The sequence below is a fragment of the Sylvia atricapilla genome, chromosome 16 (genome assembly GCF_009819655.1).
Source record: "Sylvia atricapilla isolate bSylAtr1 chromosome 16, bSylAtr1.pri, whole genome shotgun sequence".
Classification (NCBI taxonomy): Eukaryota; Metazoa; Chordata; class Aves; order Passeriformes; family Sylviidae; genus Sylvia; species Sylvia atricapilla.
In genome coordinates, this window is record NC_089155.1 from 12,942,897 (window position 1) to 12,968,032 (window position 25,136).

A 25,136-nucleotide genomic window follows, 5' to 3' on the forward strand; every position below is an offset into this window, starting at 1 on the left:
TTGTAGTGGTGTAAAGAATAATGTTTTTTACACCCCAATGTTTATTTGGGATTATACAGTGTCCCTGTGGGTGATGTACTTGGAATCCTTCTTTGGCAGGTGATGGTTTTATCCTGCAAAAGTCATAAAAGCATCAGAGGATGCTTCTCTTGGTGGAAAAAATTATTATTAGGAGCAATCTGACCTGCAAGGACAGCAGTATTTTTTATATCTGGGTTATTTTTTCCCCCCACAGAGCTGATTTTTGGCGTATTCTGGAATATGAAATATTAGTGGAGGTGTTTAAAGGAGTTCTGTGAAATCAGCCTCAATATTTGGCTGGGTGGAGGTTATAAGGGATTCTGGTCAGTGAAATTCGTGTCAATATTTGGCTGTGTGAAGGTTATGGGCAGTTCTGGTCAGTGAAATTCGTGTCAATATTTGGCTGTGTGAAGGTTATGGGGAGTTCTGGTCAGTGAAATCAGCCCAAATATTTGGCTGGGTGGAGCTGTGGGTCAGGTCTGCACTGAGGTTCCTCTGCTGACAGCTCAGCAGGGTCAGAACCACTGGCTCCAGGAGCAAAAGGAGATTTCTTCCCAGGGTTTGTTTCCTTAAAATGCGCATTTCTGGCAGGATGAGCAGGGAAGATAATTTCTGTATCTCACACAAGGATGGCCTTCAGCAGAAGCACAATTCAGAACAGACCTACACTCCAGGCCTGGAGCTCCCAGAAGAAATTCCTGGTTTTATCCAGTGGCTCAGAGTATTTAAATCTGCCCCAGGAAACGCTGGAAGAAACGGAGCTCATTCAGGAACAGGTCACTGAAGGGGTTTGAGCTCCCACAGGGGCACCACTCACCAGGGGTTTTCAAGGATTCACAGGTTGAAATACAAATCTCTTTCCCCAGGGGCAGAATTCTCACAGAGTTTCTTCAACCCAATAATGTAAAGAGCAGAGATTATCCAGCACTAGAGTCAGAGAGAAAAAAATTGTATATTCCATAACTGGACAATTAGATCCCAGGGCAGTGGCTGAACTTTGCTTTCCAGTTTTCCTTCTTTTTTTTTTCCCCCCTTTTCTTACTTGAACTTCAGGCACCAGGCAGAGTCCTCCTGTTAATTGGTGTAAATGAGCAGTAAAATTAAAATCGTGGTGACTTGGAAGCTTTGATATCAGTTATGAGTGCTGGTTTCTGGTTTGAATTGATGGCTTTCAAATCCAAACCAGTTTCAGGAGCAGGGGAAAATGCTGTTAAACAACGAGAATAAAAGTGGGGGTTCTGAAAGGGCCCCTGTTGGGTGCTCACTGTACCACAACCAAAGCCTGAAAAGTTCTTAGAAAATCCCCCTGTGCTCAACAAGTCGCTGCTGTTGATGGCTCAGAAAAAGCACAAAGTTTTAAAGTGCTCATCTTCAAGAAGAACACGTGGAATAGTCCAAGCCCAGGGGCTGCTCTGGTGAAGAACGAGGAGCTCCTGCCCTCCTCACTCCCAGAATTTGGGATGTGGATTTTCCCGGGTACCAGACCCCAGCCCCTGGCTCAACCAGGCTGCCAAAAACCTCAGCTGCTGCTTTCCTCCCCAAATACAATGCAAATATCCATTTTTTCCCCACTGTTTAGAATGTGCTGAAAGCTGAACCAGCTGCTTTATTCCCAGAGCAGCAAAGACCAGGAGAGCCTCTGAAAGCTCCAACTAATTCAGGTAGGAACATTTTGGTGAAAAGAAGATTTTCTTTAGCCCTGACTCGAATCCTTCACCTCACGGCGTGGTTTGATGTGTCTGAGCAGCACAGAGGCTTTTTTGGGTGCACATTGAAATGACTGCAGGCGCTGCTCAATGAGCTTTAAGCCTTCCCACATCCCTGCCTATTTACCCAGGGATGAATTTTGCCCACCGGGGACGTTTTACACGACGGCAGCCAGCAGTAATTAAACAAGAGAAAGCCACAAAAGTAGCTAAATATTGCTTTAAGCTCATTTGTGGGATGAGATATTTGAAACAAAAGGTTTCAGATGCAGATTTGAAGTCCCTGGGTGCAATTTAGGAAGCGCTGTAATGTGTTTAGAAACATAAATCACTGACACTTCTTTGCATAAGGGGAAAGAAACGATGATCTCTGCCGTGGTGATGTCATTTGCTCATCAGCACTGACCTAAACAAAAGCCCCAAAGGTTATTGTCCATAAAGATCAAGCACTGATAAACAGATTTATCCCAAAATTCTGCTCGTAGCTCCTAGAAATTATCCTGAACGAGCTCTGCAGGACATGGCCTGAAATGATGCAATTATATAAATAGAAATTTGCTCAGCTCCATTCCAACCCAGGAACTTTTCTCAGCCAGTAAACAACTGCCAGATAAAACCCCAAGTTTGCTGTCATTAATGCTCACATTGAGGCGTGCTCCTTGGAACCCTGCCACTCAAAACAATCTGATCTCTCCCTTTGCTGTCAGGAATTAAGCTGATTAGGAGAATCAAACCCCATCCAAAGCCTTGAGCTGGTGGAATTACTGAGCTTGCCCTGTGGAAGGACAGCCTGTGATGACTCTGCTCTTCAGGCTGCAGTGGATGGAGCAGCTCTGCATTTCCACGGCCCAAAATGCTCAAAACTTTGTGTTTTGGGTGTGTAAATCCTTTTTCTGCATTTGTCTCTCCCCCTTTCTTCAAAGCTGTGCTGACATCCTCCCCAAAGGTCTGGAATTCATGCAAAAAAAATCCAAAAAAGACTGAAATGCAATAGCAAACCAGGAATAAAATTCTCCTGCATGAAAAGTTTTAATGCAAAAAGCTGCTTTAAAAGCAGTTAATGTGTGCACTTGATTTTATGGTCTTAATCCACCTAACCTCTGTTTTCACAGGAGGGTTAAACACGTAAATATTTCCTGGTATTTACATATATTTATATTGATATTTTTAATATTTTATATCTATATGATATACAGATATATATATAATTTACATATATTTATATTTGCATATAAATATATACACATTTCCTAAGCTATCTGTGGGTAGTTCAGTGAAGATTCCTGGTGACATTTGCTGACCCATCGATGTTGCAAACACCTGAGGGGTCTCAGAAGGAACAAGAAGAATTCCAAGGTCACTTTTTGCTCTGATTTTTACACGGATGTAAACCCAGACTAAGCCTCAGAGCAACAGGAAAACCTGGAATATCCCAAGACTTCCATCAAGGAAGGACAGGCAGCATCTGCCTGGGAGAATTTCAAACCCCAGTTTTCACCTGGTGCTCGCGGCTGCTCAAAGGGAAGGTCTGGCTGCTCAGGAAATGCTGAATAAAGAGCTCAAAGTGCCAGAGCTGTCAGCAGATCTGAGCAGTTTTTACCTTTACACAGGCAGGCATCCTGCTGACTCATTTTCTTAATCACCTCGAAAATTCACGGGGAGTTGGAAGATTCTCTTTCCCGAGGAGGCCATCAAAACACGGATTTATCAGAGAAGAGTGTCAGGGAAACTAAAGCAGCCCGACAAATGCAGGCAGGAAATTGTTTTTCATTGTTCTCTCTGTTCTGCTGCTGCTGAAAGTTTAAAAAAAAAAATCTTGAAGATGGGATGGACTGAGGAGAGGCGCATTAAAATAGACAAACTACAGGAAAAGCTTGCTTAAAAAAAATAAATTGGATTTTAGATTAAAATGAAGCAAGGAAAATCTCGGCTTGAGTCTGCATCAGTGTGAATTAAAGCCCCAAACCTTCTATTCATTGCAGTCACGTGCACAGCCGAAGATTTTATTATATTCCTACAGGATCTGTTTACATTTTACGCTCTGTAAATGAAGTGAGATTGACTTCATAAACCACTCACAGGCTGTTTTTAAGAACCATTCACGGGCTGGTTTTAAGAACCGTTTCCAGGCTGTTTTTAAGGCTCATTAGCCAGGCCAATTAGTCTCGGGTTTGGCCAACACTCTGTTGGAGCAGCAGAGCCCCGGGCCAGCTGTCCTGGAGCCAGAGGAGCTCAGGAATTGTCATCCCAGCCTGAAGGGATGCCAGAACCCAGGGAAAAACCTGGCCACCAGCACAGGTGGGAAGTGGATTTGTAGGGAATTCCCAAAGGCTGGCAGAAGGCTCACACGGCTTTGTGCACCCCTGTGCAAACTCTGAGATAAAAAATGCTGATTTAAAAATGCCATGGGACAGGGCAGACATTGCTGAGAGAGAAATGGAACTGGGAATAAGTTCCAAAGGATGACCTTGTATGGCCAAGTTTCAAGTTTTAAATCTCCAAGTCACCTAGGCCAGATGTTTTGGAGAAATAGGACTATGGAAGATGAATATATGGAACATATAAATATGAAAATGGGACATGTAAATAGGAAAATAGAACTTAGGAAAGATGTGTAGTAACAGGTCCCACGTGAGGTATTTTAAGAGATTATTGGCTTAGAAGCATTGGCAGCATTGTGTGGCAAGATCTGATAGGCCAAAAAACACTTATAATGAATTGTAATTAAGGAATAGTTTGGCTTCTGATTGTGATGGCGTGAATTGTAACATCTGCACTTGATGAATTGTATCATCACCCTTCTCGTGAGACTGAAAATGGAATAAAAGTCTTTAAAACACCTCTCAGGAGCCCCATCTCTGGGTCAGAAAAAGACCTTTTCCTGGGGTTGCCATCAGTGTTATGGATGGATCCCCCCTGTTCCCCCAGCCCACATCTCCTGGTCAGGGTGGGAGGTCCTGGAGGGGCTCAGCTCCCTGCAGAATCCTCCCCACGCTCAGGAAACACACAGCTCAGCCTGACAGGAGGGAGAATATAATTAGGCTGAAGAAGAAAGGCAGGAGAGGAAGGAGGGATCTGTCACTGAGGGGTTAGAAATATTCCAGAGGTCTCAGAGCACGGAGCTCAAAAAGCGTGAGAGGAAGTCTGAGAGAGATTATTCCTCCTTTTGTGAGGCAAAAGACTAATTATACAAAGCAAGATGTTCTGTTTCCGAAGGGCTTTGGGAGGTGTCATGCAATATTGATACAGAAATTGTATTTAATGCAGTTACAAGGCGAGAGGTGGAAGGAAATGTAAATGCAGACGTGGTTTTATCCTGATTCTCCCTGTGGCTCTTCCCTCTGTCAGAAAGCTGCCTCAGTGCTGGAAGTCTCCTGTGAAACACCAAAATTCTCCCAACTGCAGGCAGCTTTGGGCTTTCACAGTGTGTGTCCAGAAAAGGAGAGAAGCTGTGAGCTTCATCTAACTGAATTTCCACTGTTGTCTGCTGTTGCTGTTTATTTTGCTCATTTTTACTTCAAAGGAAGCAACACAAAATCCCTGTTAGGGGGAGCAGGATCAATGCTGAGAAATTCTTTGTCAGATGAAATAGGAACAGTCATTAACCTTGTTGCTTATGAATTAAATGCAAACTCCACTTTTCAATTCACCTCTCCCACAGCATCCTCTGCAAACTTCCCTCATTTTGCTCAGCAATTAAAACCCAGCTCAGCCACTCAAATGAGGATTATCACACATAACCTTGGAGCTCTCTTCCTTCTGTTTGGCTGGGAGACAAAAGGAGGAGGTGTTTCCCGATGTGGATCAGGTATTTTGGTGATAGGGACTCTCCAGGCTGCTTCCTTAGGAGTGGATTTGTGGATTATGGATATTACTATTTACAGCCCTGATTGTCTCTTGGAGCAGCAGGTGGAGAAAGTTGATGGCCACAGCCCAGCTCTGCACTGCTCCAGCTGTGGGGTCCCCTGGCCAAATTCCAGCCCATTTTACTCCAGTGAAAATCATCCCAGCACAGGGAGGAGCTGGAGCTGCTGCAGAGAGCCCAGAGGAGGCTCCAGGATGAGCAGAGGATGGAGCAGCTCTGCTGGGAGGAAAGGCTGGGAGAGCTGGGGCTGTTCCCCTGGAGAGGAGGAGATTTGGGGTGAGCTCAGGGTGGCCTGAAGGAGCCAAGAGGAAAGATGAGAGAGGATTTCCAAGGGCTGGAGGGACAGGACACAGGGAATGGCTTCAAACTGCCAGAGGGGAGGGCTGGATGGGATCTTGGGAATAATATCTGTAGAAAAAGTCAGTGTCATTGTCCACAACAAAACAAAATCAAAACCAAGTTTCTAAAATTATTGTCAAGTTTTTAATCTCTGACAAACGATTGATCTCTCAAAACCATCAGCAGTTTCAAGTTCCAACTGAAATTTATGTGCACATTTTTAACAGGAATAACAGGAATTACATTTGCTGTTACTTGTGCAGCATTCAAAGGCTCCTCGGCAGCTTTAGGGACAGCAGAGGTTTGAAGCAGGAGATGTTGAAATAGTGTGGAACTATTTATACCTTTATATTTATTTACAAAGTATTTCCCCCACCGCTTTGTTTTCCTGGAGTCCTCCAACAGATGTTCCTGTGCACAGGAGTGAATCTTTTAATCAGCAGATCCAAGTTTCTCCAAGAGGTACAAAGCTGAGCTGCCAGTATTTGTTTGATTTCTTGTTTCTTTCCCTTACAGTAAAAGCTGTTTCCCAGCTGGACCCTTCCACCCATCTCTATTGTGCCACTGAGCAGCAGGATATCGATGCATTTCTAGAAAATAGAATTATTTTTTGCCTCTTGCCTAATCAATGGGGTTCTTTAAAATCTGAGTCTTTAAAATTCTTGGCTATTGTTCTTTAAAATTCTCTTCTGAATTTTAGGGAGTTTGATGCTTGCTAAAGAGAATTTTGGCTGATTTATGGCTTCTCAAAGGCTTTGCTGAGTTCTGCAGAATTAACGCTTCACCCTCAGCTCTCCACCTCACTGAAAACCAGTCCCAGCTCACCTTTGCCTGCAGAAAGCTTTGGTGTGAGAGTGGATTTTGGTGCTTTTTATTCCTCCTTGTGGTGTCCTGTTGCTTCTTTAATTTCTTCTCTGCACCCAGAGGTGCCTTGGCCAAGCAGGGAATGGAGGCAGCTGGTTAATGGTTGACCCAGGACATATTTGCTGCAAAGCTCTTACAGGCACCAAAAAATTGCTGTACTGAAAGGCATGGATCTAAAGTTTGCTTGATTTCTTACAAACCACTGGCACTTTTTTTTTGTGGTTTGGATGGAAATCTGTGTGGCCGATTCTGCTGCTGGGAGCACTGTGCCATTCCTGCCAGTCCCTGAAGTGAGTTTAGGCTCCACCATGAGATTATTTCAAATCAAATCACGGAGCCAGGTGATACAGGAAAGATCTTGTCTGGAAGCCAGCACCAAGCCATTCATGTTTTTAATAACCTCAAAATTCACGGGAGAACTAAGCTGAGGCAGCTGCTCAGCCTCCCCGTCCTTGCATCACACTCCACGGCAATAAATTAATCGCAGGCAGAGGTGTTAAATCCCACCACGAGCACCCAGAGGCGGCACCCGGCCGCCTGAACCCTCGTTAACCATCTCAGGGTGGCGTTTTAGGAAAGCTGTTCCCTCCTGGGATTGTCCTGTCCCAATCCCAGCTGCCAACATCTGCCTGGGAGCTCCGTGCCCTGGGACACCCCGGCAGGTTCAGGGGCTGTCTTCAGGGGGCTGCAGCTCTTCCTCACCCTCCTCCTCCTCCTCCTGCTGCTGAATTGGGGGGATGCTGCGCTGCTCTGGCGCTTTCCCTCGGGGAGGACGGGGAGTGTGTGCGAGCTGCGGGCGATGCCCAGGGGAGGGTTGTGGGCTGTGAAAGCTCGAGCAGACCGCGCTAGGTGAGAACTGGGCAGGTCGGCTGTGACATAAGAGCTGCGGAGGGGGATTTGTGGTGGGGAGAGAGACACACACACACACAGAGAGAGAGAGAGAGCGGAGTGTGCAGCTGCTGCCGCTGCTTCCACCGCCAGCACCCGGCAGCTCCGGCTCCCCGCTCCGAGCATCCCGCATCTCCGGCTGCAATCGCCGCCGCTCAAACGGGCTCGTTTCTCCTCTCCTTCCTCTCTCTCGGCAATTATTCATTCACCTGAGGGCTTTATTTTTTTTTTTTTTTTTTGCCTCCCATCTCGTTTTTTTGTCACGCTCTTTTCTCCGATGTGGAGCGAGGGGAGCACAGGGCGCTGCGCACAGCGCGGGTCCCGCCCGGCGGTTCTGTGCCGCGGGGGTTAAAGAGGAGCCGCGGACAGAAAGAAAGAAGGGGAAGAGAAAAAAAAATAATAAAAGGAGAAGAAGACGGCGCAAAGAGGTGGCGGTGGGAGGAGGAGAGCAGAGCACAGCTCGGGCAGAAGCCGGCGGAGAGCGCAATTCCATTTTTGCATTTGAATGCGACTTGTACCGAAATCTCAGGAGTGAATCAGGACTCGGCGCGTTCAGCCCAGAAACCCCAACTCCAGGACCCGCGGCTTCGGACTCCCTCGGCCACATCCCTCCGCCACCCGTGCCGTTTTCCCGGGGGAATCGGCCCGGGGCGGCTCCGGGGGCTGCGGAGGCTCCGCGGTGGCCGGAGCGGGGCGCGGAGCGGCCGCGGGTGCGGACCATGGGCTGGCGGCTGCTGCTGCTGGCCCTGGCGCTGGGCGGCCGCGTCGCCGCCGCGCAGAACGACACGGAGCCCATCGTGCTGGAGGGCAAGTGCCTGGTGGTCTGCGATTCCAACCCGGCTCCCGACGCCAAGGGCTCGTCCTCCTCGCCGCTGGGCATCTCCGTGCGGGCGGCCAACTCCAAGGTGGCCTTTTCGGCCGTGCGGAGCACCAACCACGAGCCCTCCGAGATGAGCAACAAGACGCGCATCATCTACTTCGACCAGGTGAGCGCATCCCCCGCGCATCCCCCGCGCAGCAACAGGTGCCGCTGGGTCCTTTCCCCGCAGCCCGGCGGAAAGTTGGGAATTCTCGCCCGGGAGGAGGGCTAGGGAAAGGCCAGCCCAGCCCGGGGGGCTGCAGAGGGTCCCCGTTTGTCCCCCGGGTGAGGCACCGGGACAGAGCCCGGGAGGTGCCGGTGGCACCAGCGGGGTGACATCGCCCCGACGGGGACACGGGGATCTCAGGTGGAGCCTAGGGAGGGTTTAGGTGGTTTGTGCAGCTTTTGAGAGGGGGAAAATGAGAGAATTTTAAGGGAAAAGCCTTTAACTTTCCCAGCAGAATCCAGCTCCGCTCAGCTCAGCACCAATATTAATGCGCAGATATCAACACACGTTTTCATCCCAGCTCCCATCCGGTTACACGGTTTGTGCAGCTTTTGAGAGGGGAAGAAGAGAGAATTCTGAGGGAAAAGCCTCTAACTTTCCCAGCACAATTCTGAGGGAAAAGCCTTTAACTTTCCCAGCACAATCCAGCTCCCCTCAGCTCCAATATCATCCTGCAGACACCAACTCACGTTTTAATCCCAGCTCCCGTCCTGGGGTGAGCCAAAGTCCCTGAGCCCGATGGTTCTCCTTGTTCCTACACCCAGCTGTGGCCAGCAGTGACCTGTGGGGACAGCTGGGGCCAGATGTGCCACCACAGCTTAGGGCTGGCTCTATAAATTACCATAAAACTGTAAATTACCCTAAAACCGTAAATTACCCTAAAAACATGGGCAGTCCCAGAGGTTTCCCAGGGCTGTGCTTAACACAGAGGAGCCTGGAAATATCAATTAGAAATAAAGCATAATTAGGAGGAAAGAGAGCAAAATGCAGTCATCACAGAGGGGATGTGGTGCATTGGTGATGCACTCCTCTCATGTGTTCCCCTCTGTCCTTCTCTCTGTTTAATTAAACACAAATTTTTGTCAGTGCTCGTAAAAGCAGCTGAAGGCTCCCAAGTTTTGCTGGGATGAGCTCCAGTAACTCAGCCTGGCCATGAGCTCCTGTTGTTCCTGTTGTCCTTGTTCACACCTGGCTCTTTGGGAAGGCAGTGCTGGCTTGGCCACTGCTTTCCAGCCAAAAGCCAAAATTGGTGTTTTCTTCTCATTGTTTTCCAGCCAAAAGCCAAAATTGGTGTTTCCTTCTCATTGTTTTCCAGCCAAAAGCCATCCCCAGAACTGGTGTTTCCTTGTCATTTTGGGGAAACGTTAAAGAAAAATGCCTTTTTTGAGAAATGTGTATGGAAGAAAGGACTTGAGGGTATGGTACAGTAGCAAAGTGAGAAATAATTCCCATCTCAGTTTATCTGTAGTAAAGTTGTCCTATAAATACAACTAAATACCCATTTTATGAGTTATTCCGAAGTAATTAAGAGAAGATTATTAAACCATCTTAGATGTAGATTAAAATTTTTCCACAGGTGAATGGTTTCTAAAGTTAATAATCTGTAATTTTCTTTAGCACTCACCACCTGCACTAATCCCCATGCTGTACTTTTCTGTTTGTAGATCCTTGTAAATGTGGGCAATTTTTTCACGTTGGAGTCTGTCTTTGTATCGCCACGGAAAGGAATTTACAGCTTCAATTTTCACGTCATTAAAGTCTACCAGAGCCAAACAATTCAGGTATGTTGATGAGTCTGACTGTAAAACCTTTATTAAAATTGCTCATTGAGGATAGAATATTGACTGAGCACGGCAGCACTTGATATGCTTTTCAGGAAAAACAGTTTAATTTACAGCAACCTGTGCTGTTGACTTCCTGGCAGCAGAACCCATTAATTTCAAGTGAAAAGGAATAAGGCAGGATCCTCACCTTAGATAAATCACCACAACTTCACTTCCACGCCAGGAATATCTGGGGTGACATAAAGCATTCAACAGAATGAATGACCCAAGGGTAAAAAGAGAGCTCTGAATTTCACTTCAAGAGTCGTGTTTTGCCACAGGTGTAAACTCCCGGGTGGAAAACAGGAGTTCTGGGTGACAGGTTTGAGTGTTTTGGGAACAATTCTTGCTCTGGCATCTGGTGCCTGGTTATGCCCTCAGTGTGCTGAGGACCAAGGTTGGTTATATCCCTATAGAAATGTCTCTAGGGAACCTTCACAGCAATTTAAACTTCTTTTTTTTTTCATCATGTAATGTATGAAAGACGTGTGAAATATTAGAGAAATGGGGTAATCCTGCACTTACGTCTGTAGCTTAATAACAACAATTAAATACAAGAGGGAAAAAAAAAAAGCCTTTAAATTCCTGAACATCCACTTGCTGAGCCAACAGTGAATTCCTTGATGCAATTCCTTCATCTCCCTGCCAGGTCAGGCAGTTGCTGTGGCCCCTCCAGGGCTGGAGGAACATCTGTGGCTTCCCTCCTTTCCACCCGTGGGATCTCCAGGTTCACTGAGGTGTCTGATGCTTCTCCCTGCTCCCTCCTGCTCCTGGAGGCGGTTTTGAGTCTGCCAGGCTGAGCTGAGGTGGATTTCTGCAGGAGGAGGGGTCAGACATTTCTACACGCTCCCATCTCTGCTGAAATTCCTCTTCAGTTTACGGTGGGAAATCCTAATCCCAATCAGGTCAATGACAAAGCCTTAAACGAAACATTGACCTCACCAAAAAAAAAACTCCATAACGAGCTTATAATCTGTTTAATGTGCTCAAAACCTGTTCTTTTCACTCTCTTGCACGCTGAATGTCAGCCACCTCAGTGGATTTCGGATTATTTAGGGATTTAGGGTTAACCCCTGCCAAGAAAGATGCCAAGCCTTGGGTGCTGGAAGTCCATTTCACAAAGCAGGAGCTCAAACCTGGGAGTCTGGGGCCTCTGGCAGGGAATGTGGCCTGAGACCTTTCATGGATAAGAGATCCTGAAGTGATGGATGGGTTTGCTTGGCTCCATTTTGGAAGAGTCAGTGTCAGATCATCCCAGCTGTGATTAAATCCCTGTTGGATGATTCCAGGGGAACCTGATGGAACAGAAAGAGTGAGAAACCCGAGCCAAGCAATGAGCAAAGCCTTGCTGCCCATTTTCTGTGAGCCAAATGAGGAGGAGAAGCAGAAACCCTTGCGGTGGATCAAACTGGTTTGAGTCTCAGCCTCATCCAGCTCCACTAAATCACCTGCAGAATTCCCACACAAGCGACGTTCCTCTGCCCCCACAACATCTGTTAGAGCCATTAAATGTCATTAAAACTGCAGCTGGTTCCCTGGAGACACCTGATTTAGTGGATTTCCCAGATAGGTGAATCCCAAATAAATATCTGCTGCCCTGGCTCCTGCTGAGCACGGATTTATTCTGTGGTGGCTCCCATTAAAATTAACGGGACCACATGCAAGGCCAGCACAGTGGGTGTGGGTAAGCATCCCATAATTCATCCCCTGTGGCTGCTTGGAAAGGAGGAACAGCAAAGCTTTCCATGGGGGAAATGAAAAATGCCTGGATCTGCCCATTCCCCCAGGCCCTGCCCGTCTTTATTTAGAGATGCTGCTCTCAGGGCACAGGCTGTGCTGGCTTGCAGAAGTGTTTTATAGGAAAAACAGAGTCAGTTTATAAAGCTAAAAATCTGCTCCAGACTTTAGAACTGAGCTGCCCTCAGTACTGAGAGGGACACACATTTTGTTCCCAGCCTGCTGTGGTGCTTCTGACACCTCCTGTAACATCTCTGGGCGCCCAAATTTCTTGAAAATCTTTTATTTTTTCCTTCTGTGTGACTAAATAACCCTTGAGATAAGCAAAGTGATACCAACTTTGAGGTGATGCCTCACTCAGCTGCAGGTCCGGCTCATAAACATCCACGTGCTTGTGCCAAAAAAAGTCAGTATTAGCTTGAAACAACCCAAAAATCACTGAAGATTGGACTGTGGTTAATATTTAGGGGTATTTCTCAATGTTTTGCAGTTAATTAGAGCTTTCAGGGGCTCTCTTGCAGGTGAATTTGATGCTGAATGGGAAGCCAGTGATCTCTGCTTTTGCTGGGGACAAGGATGTCACCCGTGAGGCCGCCACCAACGGGGTCCTGCTGTACCTGGACAAGGAGGACAAGGTTTACCTGAAGCTGGAGAAGGGCAATCTGGTGGGTGGATGGCAGTACTCCACATTCTCTGGCTTCCTGGTCTTCCCCCTGTAAAGTCGATTTTCCCGTGACGTTCGCCCAGGCGTGGGCTCGTCCTCGCCTCTGTCACACGAAGATCATTTTTTGTCCTCATGGGAGTGATGGTTTGTGTTTCCTCTTCAACTGAAAAAACCAAGCTGTGTCAACCCACAGCATGGCTCTTTATTCCTTTCTCATGGGTGGTTCTTTGTGTTCTCTCCATGGATTTGGGCCCCATCTGAACCACCCAAAAGTTCCACAGAATTTTGCGTGCTCAAACACGATATCTTTGGACTGAGACTAAAGCAGGCAATAAATACCAATGCTTAAGGTTACAGTCTGAAGCTGCCTGTGAGATTTATCCCAATTTCATTCCCTGGACTTACTGGATTCATGGAAGAAGTGGATTTTCTCTAACTGTGAAAAGACTGGCACCAAGTCTGTCATGTAGGAGACCTCGAGTTCAGACTTCAAGCTGGAGTTAGTGTGTGTTGCTGCCAAAGAACTGTGTAATGAAATATTGCTCATGTTTCTGTCCTGGGCCTGCGCTGCCATGATCCATTCCATTGTCTTAGAGAGGTCATTCCTATTGCTGAGTGGCTGACCTCAGTCCTCCTCTGCCTGTTGTGTGTTGGATGGTTCACCCAAATATTTAAGCTCAGTCGCAATCAGGTGCAGCCTCTGCCAGTGTCAGGGGTCATGGGTGTGTTTTGGGTGGGTAGGGAAGGGGTTCCTCTTTTCCACCTGCTGATTCCCAAAAGGAAAAGCAGATTATAACCATTCAGGGCTAAAGGTGGTCATTGAAGCACCACTTGGCTAAAAGGAAAAGCAGATTAAAACCATTCAGGGTTAAAGTTGGTCATTCACAACTTTGCTAAACAGCTTTGCCCTGCAGGACACCTTACACTTGTTCTTCAGTTTTAATTAACCTGATTGACAATTATGGCTTTATTCAACTCCTGAGAGATTCCTTCCTCTTTGTCAGCTGGAGATGAGATTCCCCCTTGTTTGTATTTCTGTGCATTTTCCAACCCTTCTGTTGTGTTAAAGGTCTGATCTGGTTTTGCCTTAACTCCACAGGTGTATAAAGTTTTAAATAATTTATTTAAAAATATTTATTTAAAACTCAAATTACTGGTACCTAGCTTGGTACAAAAGCTTCCCAGCTTTTTGTACAGGTCGTGTGAATTCATAAACTTATTTATTATCTCATTGTTCCATAATAAAGATTAACATATGTTAGCTGAATTTTTGACCTTCAGATTTTAGGAGTTCACTTCATACTATTTTTTTATTGGATATAATTATTATATGCAAAATGGAAGCTTTTGGGACTCCCAGAAAATATCCTGGGAGGCAGAAAAAAATCTGCCCTGAGTTAGTCTGGAGGCAATCAGAGTGATCTAGAAATAACCTATGCATTTTATTTAAAAGCAAAGTTTAGGCAGAAATCCTGGCCTCACTGAAGCTGGTGTTAAGAATCACATTGATTCCAAAGGATTTTGGATGAAACTCTCTGCTTTAGGTTCTGCCATCAGCATCAAACTCCAGCACCATCCGCTTGAACATTGAATAAAATGATTTTCACATGAGCTGCTGACAAAACCTTCATCCCTCGTGCCCCAAACTGAGTTGAATTGATGGATCTTTGTGCCTTGTGTATCATGAAGGATGTGGTTCTAAACTAAAAATAAATCTCTGTGTACTTGAAAATGTTTGTGGGTGGAAGCAGCTGCAGCAACCTGGGAGCTGCCCTAAAAGCCACTTTGGGCTGGGATTTGCTGCTTTTGGGATCTGTTTCCAATTCCTTCCCTTGCTGGCCAAGTGCAGTGTGTCCTGTTGGTATTTCACTGGTTGGGAATCTAATTCATGCCTGGTTGGTGCTCCTGGTAAAGATATCAGGGAATTGGCCCAGCTTTGAGCCCAAATTCCTGGTTTTTCCTCACCCACCACACCCAGGATATTGTGGGCTGTTTCAGAAGGATTGCTGGGCACTTTGCCCTCCTGTAAGTCAGAGAGGAGGTGATTTTTTTACTCACAATTTTGTTCCTGGACTGACCACTGCACTTGGGGAAGAAGTGGAAGGAGCTGGCAGGAAGGTGAACGATTCACATTGCTGAAAAATCTTACAGAGTTATATTGAAATGTGTCACTGCTGTAACCCCCCAAAATTGTGTGTATATAAATGTATGTATATCTAAACTGCCTGGAACTGCAGATCATAGTTTGCATGATGTTATAAAGAGGTGACTTGTCCTAAGAGTCTATTTCAGATGGGACCATCGGTATTTTGTATGAAATTGGTAAAATTTGCCATCTCCCCTTGCCCATGGATATATATGTGATGTAAAAGAAATGTTGCTACTGAGACAGAGGAAAAATGGCATTAAAGGTGTCAGTATAATTTCCGAATGATCAAACGCATCCAACTTCTTTAATTTGTGAACTTTTGATCTTTACAGGCTGCTTAACACCCAGCAATAATCCTGAGCCATCTCAATGTTGCTTTGATTGCCCCTCAGCAAAACATTTCTGCTTTCTTCAGAGTCATTAATGCTTATTTAAACTGTAGCTGGAGAGGCTGGGAAGTTATTCAGTGAAGGGATAAGTTTTGATGGAAAAGCTCCTAAAAACAGAATTGCCAATTAATTCTTTTGCTGGTTAAAGGAAAGGTTTAAGTGGAGTTGCTGTCACCACACTGGGCACTCAGAGGTGGTCTCTGGGGACAGGCAGGTCACATTTAAACATTTAAATAAGGACAAACTCTGGGGTTTGGACACAACTGGAGCTACCCTAATTTTTATTGTGTTGTCCCACCTCAGCTCTGTCAGCAGGAGCTGCTCCCGGAACAGAGAGGATGAGCCAGGCTGGAAAATAAAATTCTAAATAAATAAAATAAAATAGTATAAAATATAAAATAAAATAAAATTCCTTCTGCCTTCTCATGTCCTGCCACAGCCTTTTCCTGTGGAGAAGCAACAGCTCAGGAGACACTTCCCATTTTAAAAGGTATTTAAGACAAGAGTTTTGATTGCTTTCAAAGAACTGAAACCCTGCTTTGAGCTGCACTGCAAAGGTGAGAGCGACTTTGTGATCCTCTGCAATTCCAGCGGCCCCGTGGATTTTGGGGAGGGCAGAATCAATCCCTGCCCCTGCTGCACGGTGGGAGGATCTGAACCCGCATCCTTCACCCACTCTGCAGGGGACTCTGCACCTCACAGGGGCTGACTGTGCAAGAAAACTTGTGGGCAGGGCAAAAGAAAGAAGCTGCTTCCTGAGAATAACAGATTGATTTTATCATCAGCGATTTCTTTGTGAATGAGATCAGGACTGTTACTTTTTTATCTGGTTTATTCATATTTTTTCCATGTTTTTTTGTGGAACGAAGAGGAAAACCCCTCTCTATTTTCCTTTTTTTTCACTCCTCAGTGGTGTAAATGCTGTTGGTAGAGCCAGGTCTCCCTGCTCACCTCTGTTATATCCACTGTAAAAATCTGCTCTGTCTTTTGAATCCTCTGTGCTGTGAAGAATTTGGGCTGCACAAGCCAAAAAATCTGCAGATTTTTCCCCAAAAATCCTGTTCAAAACGACTCGGTGGCAAAAGTATTTTTGAAAAGGCACTGAGGGAGCTTTGAAATTTTCACAAGCTCTTTTGTCTCTACATAAAAAGGAAAAACCAACTTTGAAACGTAGAGAAGGAAAACAGATTCCTTTTTTTAACAAAGCTTTATATGTGGTTTATGTCACATCATTTTCTAGTAGTGTCTGAACATTTTATGAGGGTTAATTCCATCACTTTGGCCTTTTTATGGCTGAGAAAATGGGGACAGGGTTTGGGAAGTGGTTCCCAGGTGCCAACACATCCAATCCTGGCCCTGTTCAGTTTGCTGGATCAATCCTTTTCCTGACACAGAACACTTTCAAAATACATTTTAAAAAAACACATTTTATAAACACAAAGGGTGGTTCTGGAGTAAATGGAATTTTGCTGTGTTTTCCCCTTCCATTTTATATCTAAATACCATTCCTAGAAAAAGGAATGCAGTGAAGAGGTTTGAAATTCCTGAAGAACTCCCCATTCAGCTGCCAAATCTTTGTTCAGGCCCCCAGAGGAACACACCTGCACACAGAGTATTTCCACAAGCAGCTTTTAGAACAGAGAAATAAATGCAAGGAGCTCTCTGCCATAGTCACACCAAGGAGCTGAACCATTAATATTAAATATGGGCTGAAGAGAACAGAAAAAAATGTTCTCCTCCTTTATGTTCTCCTCCTTTTATAGGGGGTTCTGGGTTGGGAACATCTTTTACCTCAGCAATTCACGTTGCCTTTTGTATAGTAAGATCTCTTTAAAATATTCAGCCCCTTTGTCTTGTAAAGATAACATCACCCAGGTAACTCAATGGGAATAAATGAAGGTGCCCAGGGACAGAATTTATTGGCTGGCACATGCCACAACAACATATTTTTTTTTTTTTTGTGCTCTTGCTGTCCAGGCAGAAAAGGCTCCTTTGAGAAAAAAAATTGTCTGAGACACTCAGCTGAAGTTATTTATCTGTTGCTGGTTGGGAATGGGGAGGGGAATAAAGCCCTTTCCTACCCTAAGGGGAATTAATATAAAGAATGATGATAAAATCAGTGCCTGTTATAAAATTGATGATGGGCATAATGGGGAAGTGGCTGGAGGAGTTTATATGAGCTGTGAGCTGAGGCGTGCTCAAAGTATTGTGGTGGTTTTTTTTTTTTGTCACCAGAATTTACTTTAGGGAAAAACCAATATAGTTTTGGAAGTTTGTTCAGATTTTTTTAGTCATATTTCCAAATCTCTCTCTTTTATTCATTTATGTATATATTTTAACATAAAGCAAACACTTTCCCACACTCTTAACTTTCATCCCCTTAATTGATTTTCTAAAGCATCCAAATTTCCAGCCAGAACAGGAGATAACCCGAGCTGCAGATCCCTTTAAGGACACCTCATCCCTCATTTCTTTGAGAGAAATAAACCCTGGCTCATTTCTAGAAAGTCAAGTAATGAAAACATTTGAAGAATGAATACCTAAAGCACAGGAGTGCTAAGGAACATCAGGGGCTGTGTAAGGAATGAATTCACCGGCGGCATCGAGTGTTTTACTTTTTGTGGAGTGTTTAAATGGATTTCTACAAAAAATAATAAAGGTTTCTGGAGGAGATAACTCCAAGCCCATCTATCTTTGTTGCCTCGAATTCAATAGTGGTTAAGTGAGATAGTCTGGGCTCATTCTGCTGCAAACACTGATTCAGTGGGCAGGATTCAGCTGTCAGCTCCTTTTTGTACAGGAATTATTTCCCTGAACGAGCAGGGAAGGAAGAGCTTTTCTTCAGGTCTCTGAGAGACAGCTGAGGGTTCACAGCTCTGATCACATCACAGTGTCAGGAACAGGAAATGTGCTGAGCTTAAAAGGCTGACTTGCAGCCTGCAGCCCAAATCCCCGGGTTTTTAGAGGCTGGATTGAATATTCTGCACATACATCTGGTGGAAAAGGCTTTTCTGTGCTTGTAGGTGTCACTCCTGGCTCAGACTTCAATGAGGCTACCAGTAATGACAGCAGCCCAAGATAACAACTGTGAGCACCTCGAAACTCTGGTGATTTGTCAGGAACTCACCCTGAGATGAGAGATTTCCCTGATCTGAGGGTTTACAGGGAAAGGCTGCTCAGCAGAGCAGCAAACACATTTTATAGACAAAAAATGGTGATGGTTCACAGTATTTATTTATTTTTTTTTAGATGCAGGAAAAAAGAGCAAAGCCTGACGTGCCACAGCACCTGCAAAACTTGGGAAAATAACATTCAGAAAGTCACGACAGGAGCACATTGTTTAAAGAGGAAATAAATCAATAACTCTTTCTGCATTGCAGGTTGTGAAACTTCAGGGGCAAGCCAGGGGTGCCTATGAGCTGAGTTTTGTCCTCTGTAGTAAATCTGAGTTTAAGGTGCTCAAAAGGGTCTTGTTGGGTTATTTTTTTCTGGGAAGCTCAGCTAAGGAATTTGCTTTTCATGATGCCCCGGAGGGTCCCCACAAAGTAATAAGTCAGCATCATTTTCTAGCTGCAGCTGATAACATTTATTGCTAATTCTTTAAACCTTTCTTTAAAAGAAAACAAGTCTGCAACCTGCATTGCACCCACAGGAATAATCTTTCTTTTCCTCAGTTTGGTAATTCAATTGTGACTTGTAAACTTGTGCAGCTGTAGCAAAAAAAAAAAGAAAGTCTACAGTCAACTCTAATCTATCTTGAGGAGAGTAAAAAGTGCTTACCAGCACTGGTGTAGTAAATTCTGGCTGCTTTATTAAATAAATGTAGAATTTCACTCAGAAGCCTTAAGGAAGAAGAGTTTTAAAATATCCAAATGATTTAGCACGTTCTGAAGCTGAATAAAGATTGATCGAATTTCCGAGTGAGATATAAACTGATGACAAACCAAATCCCACTTAAATGAACTTGAAAAATGTGGCCATTATTGATGTCCTCTGAATGGTGAGAGAGAAACCAGGAGAAATGCCTGAGGATCACAATCTTCCTGCCACTGGAAAAAATAGACTCTAAACAGATCCCAAAAGCTATTTGTAAGTGTGAGTCAGATTTTGAGGGGTCTTTACATAATCAGCACACACAAAAGCAGGACAGGTTCCAGCAGGCAGTGGAGCACATGTGCAGACCGAAAATCTGAAGTGATTTCATTTTCTCCCTTCCCTTCCCTTCCCTTCCCTTCCCTTCCCTTCCCTTCCCTTCCCTTCCCTTCCCTTCCCTTCCCTTCCCTTCCCTTCCCTTCCCTTCCCTTCCCTTCCCTTCCCTTCCCTTCCCTTCCCTTCCCTTCCCTTCCCTTCCCTTCCCTTCCCTTCCCTTCCCTTCCCTTCCCTTCCCTTCCCTTCCCTTCCCTTCCCTTCCCTTCCCTTCCCTTCCCTTCCCTTCCCTTCCCTTCCCTTCCCTTCCCTTCCCTTCCCTTCCCTTCCCTTCCCTTCCCTTCGCGCAATGATCCTGGAGAAGGGCCCAGTGGTGCTGAGCTGGGTCTGGTCTCCTCTGGGAATCCAGTGCACACAGGCTGTGCTGGGTTCTGAACCCCAGCGCTGATCCAGGTGGGAATGCTGGGCTCCTCCCCCTGGGCGGGGCCTCTCCCAATGGGATGATGTAACTGTCTGAGCCCTGCAGTGAGCCTGGCTGGCCCATGGACAGCAGATACCCTGGGGGAGGACGGGTCCTGGCAGGGATAAAGAACACGGCCCCACCCGGTTTAACATCTGGGCCATTGACAGAAGGACACCTGGGCCTCCCCTATGGAGTTATGAGATAAAGAAAAACACCTCTTCAATGGGTTTCAACAGCTGGGAATAAAATACTTCTCACATTAAACCCAAAACACTCACCCTGGGCTGGTGATTTGTCAGCCCTGGGGGAGTTTTGGAGCAGACCTGACTGAGAGTCTGGGATTGCAAATACAGCAGGTTAAAGTGAGTGAGGTGACAAGAGTGTCTGTTACTGGTTTGGGTATTTTGTTGAATGTGACCTCAAGCACACAAAAGTAAGAGAATTTCTGCTTTATTGCATTGGTCTGGCCAGAATTGACTGAACAGATGATCTGTGGAGCTAATAAATCCTTAAAATGAAAAGTTTTTGGCTGATACTTCCTCCAGAAATTGATACAAATTGCAGAGTGATGTGTGAAGAGAGTTCTAAGCTGAGAGTCTTGAATTTCAGATTTCCAGGGGTGGAGGAGCTGGACTGAACACACATAGTCCTAATTCACCTCTGAGATTTCAGTAAAAGTCACATCCAAATGCAAAATGGAATTGCTCCTGCAGAAATGGAGGGAGAAAATCATACATATTTCATGCTGGGACTTCAGCCTGGTTCATTCCTGTTCCAGTTTCTGCATATTCAATGCATCCTGGATATGTCCAAGGCCAGGCTGGATGGGGTTTGGGACAACCTGGGACAGTGGAAGGTGGCAGGGGGTGGAACCAGATGATCTTTAGGCTTTTATCTTCCAATCCAAACCACTCTGAGATATTCTGTTTACAACTTTGCAAACCTATAGACAACAGAAATCAAATTAACAGCCTTAAAAACGTGGCCACAGAGAAATATCTTCTAATGGGGCCACAACTTTGAAAACCCTCGATTCAAGGAAATTTGATTGTTACTTGTTCATTCTCCAGCCAAAGCACAGGCACAAAATCAGTCCTGATGAACAAAATTATATCAAATCACCACTAAGATTTCCTGAAGTTCCACTCACTGCCTTCTGTGCAGGCACAGATAATTCATCCTTAAGTAAATAGTAGCTTAATGTGATCAGCATTTACTTTTACTTGGTTAAAAAAAAAAAAAATGGCCTGTTTACTAAAGCCTCTCTTCCTCCAGATCCACTCCCTGGGCAAAGTGTGGACAAAGCACCAAGAAAGAGCCTTTGAGTTCAGTGCTCAGGGTTGTAGCTACTCCCACCTGTCTGGAGTAGAGGAGGAGTAAAACAGCTCAGGAATTATTCCAGTGATCCATGGGAAGAGATTTCTCCTTGGCTGGAAGTGGCTGTGAACAGAAGGAGGCCGTGTGTGACAGGAAAAGCCAGGGCTGGTTTATGATGTTGGGAGGAATATTGGGAGGAATATCCCACTGCCAACAGAAATCCCACCCTCTGCCTGCCCTCTGGATCAGAACAGGCCCAAGCAGAAGACTAAAAGTAGAAAAATCACATTTCAGGGTAAGCCACTTGAAGCCTTTTTCAGGAACAGCTCAGGGTTGTTTCTTGAAGAGCCTCTGGTGGAATCCAGACTGCTCAGGATCTTCAGCCCTCGAAAAATAAAAAACCTTCAGTGTTGAAAAAAAACCAGGCAGAGAGCCTGGAAATCAGAGCCCTTTAGGAGTCACTTATTCAGTTAAATGATGAATTCCCTCCTCTCTTCTCCCCTCACCATGGATCAGATCTGTAGGATTTTGTTCCCTGTTCCAATTTGGGTTAAATAAACCAAATTTCTCGTGTTTGATGAAGCAACAACACCTGGCAGAGCAGCTCCAGGCACAGGTTGTGCTGCAGGTCCCTCCCGTGGGGCTGGCACATCCTCCCCGAGCCCCAGAGGAGCTTTTGGGGTGAAATTCCCTGAAATCCCATTAAAATCCTGCTGGGCTGGGACCATCCCTAACAACCTTTAATTGCTTTATAACTCAGCAGCAAATGGAGTTGATTTAACAGCGCTGTAAAAGAAGGCCGTGCTGTTATTTCTTTGCAAATCCTGGCTTGCTTTTGGAGCCTTAAAAATGTCTCTTTTTTTTTTTTTTTTTAAATGTCAATTAACAACCGACGAACATGAAAGAAATGTATTTATGACACGACAATCTCAATCCTCACATCCCTCAGTCTGGGAATGTGTCATCACTTTTTACTCAAGTGTAGCTTTTGTTGGAAGCTTCCCTTATTTTAGTATTTAATGAGAATTGAAGAATGGAATGAAAATATAATCCTGCTGCTTAATTCTGGCATGAGCCTAATCGAGTTTATGCATAACAAAAATGTCAAGGCTTGTATATTCTGCTAGAAGCCCTTACTTTTAAGCAATGCAATTAATTACACTTGAACATCCTAGAGGTTTATTGCTTCAGATAAAAGCATCCTGAGCACCTTCTTTACTATTATTTCCAGAAGAAAACCAGTGTAAAATAAAGATAATTGAAGTATCTCTGACAGGCAGGTTGTTTTTTTTCCTTTTGAGGAACTGCGCGGCTTTAACAAAGAACCTCCTTAAAGAAATTTAGCAGCGGCGGCTTTGCATAGAAAATTTGGGTTTGTGGCAGCCTAAGTCATAATTTACTTTATTCTGTGCCTTTAAATAAACCCCTGTACCTTTCCATGGGTGATCTAGATGCCAATTTCATTACCCAATGTGGTTTATATAAGACTGATCAAACTATTAAAGCATAAATTAGACAGTGTTTTACACCACAACGACACGGACTCTGAGCTTCAGGAGGTTGAAAATTACTCTTTTACTTTTGGAATGTGTCTCCTTTATATACCATTTTACACAGACCAATCTGATTCCCTGCATTTTGTGTGGTTTATGTGTTTCGTATTTATTGCTTGCCCTGTGTTATTTGAACCAACTGTGGGATGGGCAGCAAAAGTGATCAGCGGATCCCTCTGGATATCTGGGAATGCCTCTGGGTAGGCAAGGCTTGAAAAGAGCCAGGGAATTTGGAATGACAGAATGGTTTGGAAAAGGTAAAACCATGGGACAGAGGAGTTCAGGCCCCGATTTCCAAAGAGGTTGGGTCCTTCCTGATCTCTCTTATCTTTATCTTACAGAGATAAGGTTGATATCACAGAATGACGCTGTTTTACACCATAACACAAAAACTCCAAGTTTCAGAAGGCTGTAATGACGCCTTTATTTTTGGGATGTGTCTCCCTTTTATACTATTCTACACAGACCAATCTGATTGGTGACACAAAGACAAACCTCTTCACTCCCATTGGTCAGAGCAGAGGGACATCAAGGAGAAGTCCCTTCTAGGAAAAGGAATGAATAACAAAGTTACAGCTACAAAAGCATTTCTCCTGTTTACAGAAAAATCCTTGGGGAAAATAATTTCAGAAAACCAAAACACCTCAGGCACAAACCAGGGCTACAGAAATTCAGTGCTGGGGTGGAATGGTGCTGCTAAAACTGAAAAAACTTCTCTTTAATTCTGGCAGAGCAGAATTTCCTTCCCCTGGGAAAGGTGTGGGGTGGGAGGGATACTGGATGGAGTTCCAAGAGTTAAATCTGAACCTTCCACAATTGTCCCAAACTGGATTTTTGGCTGGGATCAGGATTTTGACACTCATTTCATTGACTGCTCTGAGCAGATCTTGTGCAAGAGGTGGAAAAAAAGAAATCCATGCAAATGTTACACTTAAATAAAAGCCGCCAGCAAATTGCTTTGCTGCAGGGAGAGTATGCATCAGAAAGAAACAAGGCTATAAAAAGCTTTTCCAAACTCCTGGCAGATTTACTCTGATCAAATAAATGTGTAATTCCTGCTGCTCACGGTGCATTTTCATCATCGTGTCAGGCTGGAAGAAACTCACCCTGATTTCCATCAGTTTGATTTAAAAACTCGGTATTTTTATTTTTTTTTTCGGCAGCCAGATTTTATAACAGTTTCGTATGGAGCAGCTTTTATTTTGTGGAATCAATGATATTGATTTCCCTTTAAATATAAAGATTGCCCAGTTCCACGCTGGATGCTACAACAGCATTTCAAAGATGAAGTGACTGCCTGGTTTGTTCAGGCCTGCTCTCAATAAATCACTCTTTGTTTCATAATTTTGGCTAAAATGAATCCTCAAGAATGAGTAGGTTTTGACCCTTAATGTGAAATATATTTTATAGTTATATAAAACATAACATTTTTATATTTTATACAAATACATTTATATTAATATATATATATATAGTGTGTATATTTATATAAATATAAAATAGATTTTATTTCTATAAAATATAAATAAATACTTTCAAAATGTATTTTGAAATATGCATACTGAAACATATTTTATTCATTGATAACTTTATTATATGTCACACCAAATATATAACTTCATTATACATTATATGTCACAAAGGTGTAGCCACTGCTCAGCCACTCTATAAAAATCCTGGATTATTTTTGCTGATCGGTGTTCATTTAAGGAAAATACCATTAAATAACCAATAAAAAACTCAGGGCTCCTCCTGTCCTCACTTTTCTGAGTCTTTCCCTTGAAAATGTTGGAGGAAAAGGTCTAAGGGAAGCAAGTTTCAAAAACCTCCAAACCTGTTTTTTCCACAATCTGCTGAGAGTTTTAATTGAGAGTATTTAAAAATATTAATAAGTAAGGATACCTTCAGAGCCAGTCCAAGCTCCTCATCCCTTTTTTTTCCTTTCTCCCACCGTTTTTTCTGCAATAAAAGAAGCCAAAAATGAGAAAAGAAAGGAACTTTACACTCTCCATTTTTTCACTTTGTTACAACTCTCTTTGAAAAAATTCAAGAATCGTTGGACAATGGCAGCGATGAGGGGAGTCTGTTCCCCAAATAACTCCCATTTTCCTCGGTGAGAAATTGAAAAGCTCCGAGTTTTTGTTTCCAATTATTGGGCTGGAGTCCAGCTGGAGGAAGAAGGGCTGCTCCACTCGGGAGGGAAACTTCTGAGAAATTTCCACAATGGGCAATTCCTGAATGGGCTCAGAGCTGCAGAGAGGACGAGAAGGAAAAGGGAAGTGAAGAATTTGATCATGAGCAGCAGGAAATGTTGAGGGCGGATTTTTTCATCCTCTCTCTGAAGCC

At 44.4% G+C, this 25,136-nt stretch overlaps 2 protein-coding genes across 2 annotated transcripts in view; both read left to right on the plus strand.

Annotated features, from left to right (window-relative positions):
- Window positions 1-11,040, plus strand: part of LOC136368631 (aurora kinase A-like) — a 104,535-nt gene extending 93,495 nt beyond the window's left edge. The window contains exon 10 of the transcript XR_010744875.1: window positions 11,027-11,040. The gene's annotated coding sequence lies outside the window, so the exon portion shown is untranslated. The remainder of the gene's footprint in view (window positions 1-11,026) is intronic.
- CBLN4 (cerebellin 4 precursor) lies at window positions 8,376-12,936 on the plus strand. The gene is made up of 3 exons (XM_066330982.1): window positions 8,376-8,669; window positions 10,214-10,330; window positions 12,631-12,936. The coding sequence occupies exons 1-3, from the start codon at window positions 8,403-8,405 to the stop codon at window positions 12,826-12,828; spliced, it is 582 nt and encodes a 193-aa protein (XP_066187079.1). The 5' UTR covers window positions 8,376-8,402; the 3' UTR covers window positions 12,829-12,936.
- The last annotated feature ends 12,200 nt before the right edge of the window (window positions 12,937-25,136 follow it).

Bases quoted from the DNA above. Each gene is read 5' to 3' on its own strand.
- CBLN4 (XM_066330982.1), top strand. From the start codon at position 8,403: ATGGGCTGGCGGCTGCTGCTGCTGGCCCTGGCGCTGGGCGGCCGCGTC. The intron at 8,670-10,213 runs GTGAGCGCATCC...TTCTGTTTGTAG, and splicing joins GCATCATCTACTTCGACCAG to ATCCTTGTAAATGTGGGCAA. The intron at 10,331-12,630 runs GTATGTTGATGA...GCTCTCTTGCAG, and splicing joins ACCAGAGCCAAACAATTCAG to GTGAATTTGATGCTGAATGG.